Source organism: Giraffa tippelskirchi, chromosome 6 (genome assembly GCF_054371585.1).
Source record: "Giraffa tippelskirchi isolate mGirTip1 chromosome 6, T2T-mGirTip1v1.2.pri, whole genome shotgun sequence".
In the NCBI taxonomy this organism is placed as follows: domain Eukaryota; kingdom Metazoa; phylum Chordata; class Mammalia; order Artiodactyla; family Giraffidae; genus Giraffa; species Giraffa tippelskirchi.
Genome location: NC_137280.1, coordinates 134,312,403 through 134,323,479, shown reverse-complemented (window position 1 = coordinate 134,323,479; position 11,077 = coordinate 134,312,403). Strand labels below are relative to the sequence as shown.

The following is an 11,077-nucleotide window of genomic DNA, read 5'->3' as shown; positions in this document are numbered from 1 at the left end:
CAATGCCTGGGTCGTGATGAGACAGGGGCCACGACCAGCTGAGGCTTCTGGGTTCCAGCCACCCTCAGCGTTTCTGCCTGCTCTGGAGGGGAACTCTGCAGTCCCAGGTCCAGCATACCCCGGGACTGGCTCATCTACGGTCTGCCGCTTACCTGAGGTATTGCAGCTCTGCAGGACCCTTGTCCCAGTTGTACAGGCTGGGCCCTTTCAGAGTGGTATGGAGCCAGGACTCCCCTGCCACCCCAGGCTCACACCAGCTGAGCAGAGGCCTCTCTTGTGTGTGCTGAGTTGGCTCTGTCTGAGCGGCTCCGCCTCCAGCTTCAGCCAGCCCTACTTCTCTGCCTTTGGGGGCCACAAGTGTAAGACCATAAAAGGCCTATTTCTGCTTGTTCCTAGGCACCAAGGCATCCCCTCTGTGGCCCACTGGGCCCTAAACATGGAGAGCCCACCTGGGACGGGGGCCTTGGGGCTGGTGCCCACTCCTACTGCCCTGAGAAGGAGGCCCGATCTCATCTTCAACCCAGCCTAGAGCTCATCAGCCTCAGTCTCCTGCCCAACCCAGAAACCAGCAAACAGGCCAGGAGCTCCACTCAAGTTCAGCCTGTGACCCTATCCATGGCCCAGCAGACCCCAAGCCTAGCTAACCAGGGTGCTGGTAGCTGGCTGGGGCCTGGGACTGGTGAAGGGTCTCAGGATAAGGAGCAACTCGGGGCTCAGGACAATGTGATGAGAGGCTCAACCTGCTTGCCATGGCTTCTGCTCTGCCCAGCGAGGAGCATGTTGCCCGGTCCCCTTCCTCCCACAGCCTATGGCTCCTACCTTCCCCTGCAGCCAGGGCACCTGGGTCTGGACTCTGCGTCAGGCCTCTGAATGACATTCCCAGGCAGATGCTTGCAGCACCTATGGTGGGGAGGGGTAGAAGGGTGGGCAGACCAGAGGCAGCTCTGGCCCCTGGTCATAGATCTGGGGGGAGTGGGGCCCGGAGATGCCAGACAGGCTGCCTCTTTTCCCCTGGACTGGACCAAACAGCCACAGATCTGCCGGCCAGATGGGTTAGAGCCAGGGGCAGCCCTGTCCGAGCTGCAACCTGTCCAAGGCATCCTGGGTAGGGATGACCAGGCCCCTGGGAACCAGGAGAGAACCCCAACCTGGCTGGAGGAGCAGGGCTCTGGGCAGGTACGCTGCGGGGCCTTGGCACCATGTCCTCCTTTCTGTTGGTGCCTATTGGGCACCTTGGGACCTAGTCAAGTAGCCCTGACTGCAGGAAAGAGGTGGGCAGAGGATTCGGGAAGGAGCACTGTGGTGGGAGTCAGGTGTTCTGGATTGTCATCCTGGCAGCCCCTGACTTCGGCGACTGCATGAGGGCAGCTTCCTCTCTCTGGGCCTTAGTCCCCTGTCCGTAAGGGGACAGGGCTGACTCTGGGCCCGTCCAGCCCTAGTGGAGTCCTACAATCAGGGCAGGGGTGCTGAAGTCAAACAGACCCTCGACTAGTAGGTCTTGCCAGATCTCTGCAAAGCAGGCGATGATTGTACCAATCTCACGGACATTTGTTGTGAGGTATAAAAATAGTGCAATATGTAAAGTGCTTAGCACAGGGCTTGGCTCTAAAGTGGAAAGAACTATTTTTCATGTCCTTGGAGTCAGTGAAGGAACATCTTGTCTTTACATTTCTCAGGAAGAAACGGAGGTCTCATTGGGAAAGAATAACTGCCATAAGCACTCACCGCCAACGACAGGACTTGAACTTGGGTCCTCAAGCCGCAGGTTGTGCTGTGCAAACCTGGGCTGAGTAGCTGTTGTCCTCTGTCTCTTGGTTCACTGCTTCCTTCTCCCCTGCAAGGAGTGCCACCTCTGTGGGACACCTCAGGGCACAGGGCCTGACCCCTGCCTCCTCTCCCTTCTGAGTGTGAGGCTGGCATTACTCACTGCAGTTAACGAACCAGATCACTCTCCACCCAGACCCTCTGTAGGCTCATTGCTCTCTTGGCCCACTTTCCACCGATTCTGCCCCCATGCTCACTGCCCTTAATGGGACAGGCCTCACGGGGACCGTGTGGATGGCACGTTTTCTATGGTGCCTGCCCAGGCCCTGCAGGACCCTGGGGCACTCGGGCATGTGCATGTGAGCTCGTGTAGGGGCTCTGGAAGGTGGCACGTGAGTCGGCTGTCACCCACTGCTGTGACCCAGGAATTTGGCCCTGCTCCCCGTTTGTCCCTCCCCAGGTCCATGGCCTACAGCCTGTGCTCCTGTTCCCTGTCCTAGCGTGTAGGATCCAAGCTCAGCACCCTCCAGGGCACCCACCCCTGGCCACCAAGCTGTGGCAGGCAGGCCTGCTCTTGTGTACTGCATTCAAGTTGCAGCTGGGGGGGCACACATGCGGGCTCTCCTGCCTGCTGCTTCCCTGGGGAGTGGGGAGTCTGGCAGAAACAGTCCCCCTGATGCAATCAGAGTCTTGTGCACTCAGCACCACGCAAGCAAGGCTGGCTCCTCGCTGTCCGCCACCACTGAGCACAGCTACCAGCCTCTCAGGCACAGGGGAAGCAGTGAATTAGCAGTCGGGCCTCCTCGGCAGGGTGGCAGTTACAGTCAGGATGGAGGTTGCCTGTCTGAGGCAGTGCCCACAGCCCTGTGCGAGGCTCTGGAAAGTTCGGAGGTGTGTTTGTGTGTGTATAAGAAGGAGTTGCCAAGGAGACCTTTTCCTCTTCTCCTTTTTCTTTCTCCCTCTCCATCCTCTCCAGGCATCTCTGCAACATCAGGACCCTACAGCCTGGGTCCTGCCCATCCCCTAGGACCATGTGCACAGGGTCCAGGCCAGCACGAGGAGGGAGAAAACAAATGAGACTGACAGAAAGAGAGGAAGGGAGAGAGAAACTTGGAAAAGGGACAAAAGGGAAGAGGAAAGACGGATACCTGAGAAGGAAGGGCTCAAGGGGAGCAAGGAAGGGGTGAGGAGAGGGGAGAGGCTCAGGCCAGCTCCAAGCCAAGCTGGACTATCACCTCCTTTATTCAGAACATTAGATCCCCATTAATACAACCTTGGGGCACAATTCCCTTTTGTCCTGTTTGTTAATTTCTAAAGCAGCATTAAGTTAGTACCTGACATACTGGGCCTGTTCTCCTGCCCCAGTCCTTTGTTCTGCAGGAATGCTGCAAACCAGGACAGGCAAGGTGACGTTCAAACCTGAGCTCAGCTCCAGTGGGAACTCAGAGAATGGCACCTGGAGTGATGTGTGATGTGTCCTTCCATGATTCAGAGGGAGCAGTATGAAGAGGGAGTGACTTTTGAATTTCTTAATAAGAATCATTTCCCATTTTTTGAGCATTTATAGCATGTCAGACACTGTGCTCATCTCATTTAATCCTTAGAACAGCCTCGGAGCTAGGGAATGTTAGCTGTATTTTGCAGATTAAGAAATCAAGGCACAGAGAAGCTAGGATACTCATCCCCAGTCACACAGTCTGTAGGTCATGGAGTCACTCTAACCACTGCCCAATGCTGCCTCTCCTCTCCTCTGGGCAATGATTCAGGTGCCCTCAGTGGTCGCTAAAGACGGTTCCAGTGCTTTCATGTGTGGAAGCAGTCTCCTCCTGGGGACAGGCTAGCGGGTCTGGGATAGGGGGGTGGCGGTAAAGCCCTTCCTCAGCTCCCTTGCAATTGCCTCTCGCCTTTAGATGTATATTCTGTGCCCTGCCCACTACCCACCAGCTGTGCAGCCCCTGAGCAAAGGCCTCTCTTCTCTGCCTCTGAATTGCAACGTTGGTGGCAAAGCAGGAAGCATATTGTGCACAGAAACAAAACTGAGTGGTTTTTCCTTTTTCTGAAGGTGGTAATGGTGCAATTAGTGGCTAAGTCATTTACCCCCTCCTCCCTGACTCTTCTCCCCTCCTTCCTCTCTGCCTCCCTCCTGTTTCTCTCCTGGGAAGAAGTGGCTGCATCAGCGTCAATTCCATCATTCTCTCCCACTCCTGACTTGCCCAGGAAAAGGGACAGAACTGGCGGGTACCCAGATTTCCCCAGGGGCCCTAGGGGACCTAGGGTTGTAGTGTCAGGGATCTGCTGGGGTTGGGGATTACCAACAAGCAGATAATGTGTCTACTAAGTGAGGTGACCAGTAAGGTGATTTGGAGATTCTGAAGGGCTGGGCTAGAAACCCAAGAGAGTTGGGATCCTGGATCCTTTCATTGTGTGGTCACTGTGGACAAGTGCTGGCATGGAGGGCTACGAAGGGAGCTTGAATGGAGGAGGTAGGTGCGAGGGTCCGAGATTCTGAGTTCAAGCTGCAGTGATGGGAGTAGTCATGGTCTCACTTTAGATCTTCCTTTTGCCACTTCTAGAAACTAAAAAGAGGCCTCATGTTTGCATACTTCCCAAAGGCCTCCACAGCTCTCAGCCAACTCTGTCTTCACAGCCTTCCTTTCCAGTGGCAGCTAAAAGGAGCGAGAGGCTCAGAGAGGGGCTGTGACTTACCCAGCATCACACAGTCAATGTATGTTAAGACTGGAATTGAACTCAGATCTTTAAATGCCAGTCCTTTTTCTTCTTAACTCCCAGGTCCTGGGGTGTGATCTTGGGGCCATAGATATGGTTACCGCCCTGAAGAGTTGAAATTGGCAGGGAACGTGCCCACAAAATTTGGGAATGAGAATTTTAGGGCAGGTCCATGGCCACTCCCCTCCAAGCCAGGCCATGCTTCCCTCCCCACTGCTGCTTCCACCTCTTTCACCTTGACGTGGAACACAAGCAGAAACTGGGACATGAGCCCCAGGAGACCAGATCTCCATGGCCCCTCCGGAGGCCTGGGCTAAGAGCATGGCTAAGGAAGAGACCTCAGGAGGGGACCTGAGGGACAGCTGACTGTCATAGCTGAGAGGGGCTGGGATGAGTGGGCTGCCAGGGATGTTCCCTCCAGAACCCTGGTAGCTCCTCTGCACTTCGGCCCCTAGGTAGAGTGCCAGTGTGATGGACAAGGTGGCAAAGAACAGAGAGAGAGAGAGCAAAATAAGAAAGAGGCAGAGGCAAAAAAAAATTAGAAGGGAGCAGAGAGATATTTACAGAGGCTACAGTGATCTACTGAGAGAGAGAGATTCCAATGAATTAGCCATCATTTCCCTGTAAACCTTAGAACCTGGCTGTTGCCAGGGCAACGGGGCAATACCTGTCTCTCCAGAGGAGATGAAGTTGCCAGGGTAACTGTTTCCTGTCTTTTCTGGGGACCATCCGGAATGTGGCACCCACTGGCCGTTACCATGGTAACTGCCTTTTTGCCCCACTTAATCCCATCCTGTCTGTTACAAGGGCCCCACAGTTGGAATTGGGGTGGTGGGAAGACTGAAGATCACTTGTGGACTAAGTTTGTTCTCCTCCCCTTCTGCCAGCCTCTCCCTAAGTCCATCACCTTGGGGGTGCTGGGTCCACCCACCCCCAGGCCCACACAGGCCTGCAGTATTGTGTGTGGTAGGGCCAGGGCGTCCGGGAGCAGGTTTTGCAGTGGAAGGCAGGCAGGTGTTGGGGAGGCAGTTACCGGGGCAACGGGAACAGGGCGTTTCGGAGGTGGTTGCCATGGGGACCTGGATGCTGACGAAGGCTCGCGAGGCTGTGAGCAGCCACAGTGCTCTGCTCAGAAGCCCGGGGCTCGTCAGTCAAGCTGGTTCTCAGTTCGCACTTGGCAGCACGGGCAGGCTAGTGGCCCCTAGTTCTGGGAGCAGCAGCGCTCTGGTCCTGGTACTATAGCCTCAAGCCTCGCCTGCCCGCCCAGCGCCAGGATGGCCACCATCACCTGCACCCGCTTCACGGAAGAGTACCAGCTCTTCGAGGAACTAGGAAAGTGAGTTGCACCTCAGAGAGTCCTGGAGGGCTCAGGGGGCTCAGCATCATGGGTGGGGGCTGTGCACCCGCACTGCTTCCCCCCCACACAGGAAGGAAGACTGAACGTGCTTGGAGGGGCTTGCATGTGCAGAGTGCCTAGAGTTGGGTACAGGCATGTTTGCCAAGATGTGCCAAGGCTAGCTGCATGAGTGTGTTTGTAGAGGTGAAGGATTGACAGTGCATGGCAGTGTCTGTGCATGCAAACACACACACATACACACACAACTGCACATGACCCGGGCACACACAGATTCTTAGAAATTCAGGATTTAAAAGGGTTCTTCCCAGTCAGCCGAGTCCAAGGCTGGAATCCCCTGTTGAGTTTTTTTCTTGAGGTGGCCATCTGGCCTCAACTTGGTTACTTCTGGTGACACAGAGCTCATCATCTCCTGGGTAGTTCCTCCTGCCTTTAGGCACCTACAGTGGCTGTGCAGAGTGGCCGACTTCTCCTTATAAGCACAGCCCCTCCCCAACTTCCCCCTGCCAGCTCTGCTGAGGGTGAGAGCAATGGTACAGCAGGGGTTAATAACTGAGCCACTGTTGAGGCTTCTTGGGTGTTGGGAGGAGGGGAGAGACAGTCAGTGAGCTGTGGGAGGGGGGATTCTGCTATTGCAGGGGCTAGTGATGTGAGGGTGCACCAGCTCTGGTCCCTTGGCAAAGTTGTCCAGCCTCAGAGCTCATTTCCTGCCTCTGATGACTGGTGTGGAGAGAAAGATGGGAGGAGGTGGGGGAGGGAGAGGAGAGCCCCTTGGGATAGCCCCATGGATTGTGGAGTGTCCGGGGAGCACTCTCAGGTGCCACCAGCTAGGTTTGTGAAGCATCTGGAGATAGATCCGTAGTAGGGGTACAGTTTTGAGGCAGAGTTTGCCCTATGGGCAATGCAACTCCAGTGCCCTGGGTGGCCCCTGATATAGTAGCAGGAGTGCAGGGGAGAGTCTCCCTGTAAGCAGGTATGTGCTGCTATAAGGTCTGCATATGCACACGCAAGGGTGCATTTTGATGTGTGTTGTTGTGTAAGCACTGACTCTGTGGTACACTTGCATGCACTGAAAAGGTGTGCAACTGTTCATGTGTATGTGCCCTGGGGGCAGGTGCTGGTGTGTGCTTCATGTGGAAATCCTGAAAATGCAAGTGTGCCCTGCAGGGGTGGAGGGATGCAAGTGGCACAAGGAGGTCCGTTGGCTGATTTGCATGAGAACGAAGGTGCATACATGCGTCACTTATGTACACATGTATGGCTGGTTGGACCTGTGTGCACATCAGCTGTGTGTAAATATATGTCTGTGTCAGGATGCGCAGGTGGGACTTGGGCTGGCTGGTGTCCCTGTGAGGCCTGGATATGGACATCTGTGTGGACTGGGGGCCATACCCATGGAAGGTTTATGCGTGTGTGTCCGAGGCCTGGGCCCATGGGCTCGGGTGGGGGTGTGGGTGCTGAAGGCATGTATGAGCTCAGGCTGGTGTCTGCATATGTGTGGGAGGTGGGCCTGTAACTGTGTACAAGTAGGCTGCCTGCACACACACATGCACACACACAGTTGCACACCAGGCTATCCTGACACCTCTAGGCATACACCAGACCCTTGTACAGACACACATCCATGTGCAGATGTGTGCTCACTTCTGTCTGCAGACTTCTTGTCTTTCTGAGTGTGTTTTTGTCCTTGGGGTGTGGTGTGGACAGCAGGAGTGAAATGTTTGGGGCTGCTCTGGAGGACCCAGGGTGTCTGTTGCACTTGTGCAGGGACCCCTTCTCAGCTGGCTTCCAGCATCCACTGGAGCCAAGGATTCCCTGATCAGCTGGGCGCTGCCTTTCAGGGTGCGACCAAGGCTCGGTTCTGGGAGGACTGCGTCACAGAGTGCAGTGAAATGGAGTTGAGATGTGACTCAGGCACTTATAAAACTGCTGTTTTGCCCTAAGAGGAGATGGATATCATGAAGACTGGGTGGTCTGGGGGTGACTTGGCAGGAAGAGCCTTCATGAGCCTTCTCGGCCCCACTATCTGCCAGGGTTCTTGCAGGGATCAGGGCATGGGCAGAATTTCTGGAGACAGAGAGCCCTTTTGTGACTATGGCAGAAAGACTGAGAGTGGCAGGCATGGCCAGGCCTAATCTGATCAATTTCCTTCCACAATTACCAGTGCTCTTAACCTTTTTAAGGTCACATATTCCTCCAGGAATCTGATGAAAGTCTATCTTCCCTAGAAAAATGCTCGACCCTACGAAATGGCGCGGGCAAGATCAGGACTCGTGGGACGGCAGGAAGCCTAAGGATGGGGCCTGAGGATGCTTGTATTGGAAAAAAAGGAGATGAGGCGCTACCCCTCTGATGCCTGGGTTTAAAAGGCCAGGGTGCATCACTGGGGAGTCAGGGCTTTCCCGATTCACTCGAAGCTTCAGTCCAAACGACCAGGTAGTGGCAGCACCCAGCACAGGGCACAAAGCCTGGACCTTACCACCCGTAATGCTGTGACACTGGGCAGGCTATGGCACCTGTTTCCCACAACCTGTAACCTGGAGATAAAGAGGGACTGGGAGGATGAAGTGAGATGGTTCTCATGAAGACACAGTGACGCTTGTGGCACCCTGGGATCACCACTGCCCTCAAGGGCTTTGCTTTTTGACAAGAGTTGGCAGCTTGGCAGAAAGGGTTGACCGAGCCCTGACCCTCACCCACCGGTCTGGCTGGGATGGGACAGCTCCTCTTCTGTTGGGATGAGCAGCACAGATGCCTATGGGGCCCATCCTTCAAGGGGTGACCCAAGATCCCAGCCAGCCAGGACACTGCTATTACCACCTCGAAGCTGAGCTTCCCATTTCCAGGAGCCCACTTCAGATCACCAGCATGGTGATTGCCAGAGGCAGCTAGGCTGGTCTTCCAAGGGGCCATGGGGGTCTTTGACTTCCTTTTGCAGGGCCCTGGCCTCCCAGCTGCAGAGAAGGACAGGAGGAGGACACGAGCCTCTTGAGGGATTCCTGGCGCCCTGCCCAGTGAGGCCTGGCTCCTGACTGCAGGCCTTCGAGGAGCCCAGGGTAGGGCTGGCAGAGGATGTCAGAAGAGGGGCTCCTGCCCCACCTAGGGGGCAGCCAGCTGAGGGGGTTGAGGGGTCGGGGTCGGAATTAGTGCTCTGGGGCCTCTTGATGTTCCTGGATGAGGTCCCACTGCAGCATACGATTCACATAAGCCAGGAACTTGAGTCGAGCTTCCCTAGAGGGTTGGGGTGGGGCTGTCTCTGGGGACCCAGAGACTAGCTCACTCCCTCTTCCCTTGACCCCCCACAGTCCCCCTTCCTCCCATGGGAGAGGGAAACGGAAGCCCAGACCTTAGGAGCACAGAGGCTTGTTTGGAGGCAGGAGGCAGGTTGCAGCACCTCCAGCTCCAGGGTCAGAGTGGGCCTGTGCACTAGGGCCAGAGCTCCCTGCAGACCCAACCTTCTGGAAGACGAGGACCTGGTGGGGGGGGTGGCAGCGGGGGGAGAAAGGGGCAAATTCCAGGAGATAGAGAAGGAGGATGCCTCCTCTAGCCCTTGACATTCTCCGGGCTTTGAATCCCAGTCCCAGGAGAGGTTAGTTAGGGAAGCAGAATTACCCTGCAGCCTGTGTAATCACTGGGCTGTACAGAGAGAGCCTGGGAAGGAGATTTTACTTGAGGGGGGAGGGAGAAGGGAGGGAGGCTGGAGAGAACAGGCAACCCAGTCTCTTCCCTCTAGAAACAGGGATCTGAAATTGACTCAAGGGTGGTGTTGGAGCTGGGGGAAGGGCTGTAGGGGCCAGCAAGATTGCCCAAGGGAGGAGGGGGAGCTGGCTCTGGAGCCCCCATGGCTTTGTATCATGAACAAGGCTCAGGCTGGCCTGATCAGTGGGGGACAGTGGGGGCCAGAGGCAGCTCCCTGTTCCGGGGTGGGGTGGAGGGGGGATGCCCAGGGCCCTGGGTGCTTAGGTTCTTTCGCTCTTGTACACAAGCTCTGACATCTGCAGGATGCGTTTCTCAATCCCACTCTCTCCTGGCAGGGCTGTTAGGAGGATCCATGGTGTAATACTGGAGAAGAGAAAATACCTGTGCAATGAGGCACTACCCCCTGCAAGGACAAGACTGTGCTTTTATTTTGCTTCTGACAACCTGTCACCTTCACAGCACTTTGGGGCCAGTGTGGCACTTCTCCACCCACTAGCTCATCTCTGAGGGAGGGAGAGGCCTTACTCGCCCATCTTACAGATGAGCAGACTGAGGCTTGAGAAGGTGAAATGACCTTGCTCAGGGGGACTGGTGGCAGTGCTCAGGCTTGTGTGTAGGTCCCCAGCACTACGCATACGGAGAGAAGATTAATAAGGGGGACCCCTCGTGGTGCCCTGCCTGGGGAACACTTCCAGGGGAAAAGGGTGTGCCCTTGCGGGTGAGGGAACTCTGAACTGTCACTTGTTTTCTCATCATGATTCTGCCTCTAATTGCCCCAGATTCCTTGTCCTTGGTGTAACTCAGCTTTACCATCTGTGAATTGGGGATCAGAGCACTTCTGCAGATGCTGGAAAGCATCGTTAGAGTTGCTACCCTCTTTAGCCTCTGTCTGTGAAAGACATCTGTGGGAAATTTCAGGCTTCCTGAACACCAGAGCTGCGAGGACCATAGACATTGTCTCCTCACAGCATCAATGGTGGAGCCAATGCCCAGAGAGAGGCAGTTTGCCCAAGGCTGCAGGAAGAGCCTGTGGGAATGGTAGCCAGGTTAGGGGGCCAGGTGATGTTCAGGGGCCAGCAGCTAAGGATGGGAAGTTGGGGGGCAAGTGGGACAAGGGAAGGGGACAGCCTTCCCCCACGCTTCCCCTAAGCCACCAGAGCGGAAGGCACGCACATGTTCTGGTGCTTGCCGCAGCCCTCCGCCCCCACGCGGCCGCCCCCACACAGGCTGAGACACACTGACACTGCCGAGCCCCGCTGCCGCCTGCCCGCCTCCCTGCACAGCACACGGTGACTGCTGCCAGCATCCCTGCAGTCTGGGGCCCCGGCCCTCCTAGAGGGTGAGGGCACAGCCTTGGAACGCAGCGCCTGCATCCTGTTGCTAGTGCACGCGTGCACACACACACACACACACACGGGTGCATATGGATGTGTGTGTGCAGACACACTGGCTCCAAAGGGCATCAAGCAAGAGCCTTACCTCCCAGTGCGGGGAGAGCAAGATGATGCTGGGTAGGCTTCTGGGTTGTCCCCC

At 56.0% G+C, this 11,077-nt stretch overlaps 1 protein-coding gene across 1 annotated transcript in view; it reads left to right on the top strand.

The window, feature by feature from the left end:
* The first annotated feature begins 5,765 nt into the window (after nucleotides 1-5,765).
* The window catches only part of CAMK2A (calcium/calmodulin dependent protein kinase II alpha), a 63,815-nt gene continuing 58,503 nt past the window's right edge, over nucleotides 5,766-11,077 (top strand). Inside the window, exon 1 of the mRNA XM_081495792.1 lies at nucleotides 5,766-5,827. Within this exon, the coding sequence (XP_081351918.1) occupies nucleotides 5,766-5,827 (62 nt within the window). The remainder of the gene's footprint in view (nucleotides 5,828-11,077) is intronic.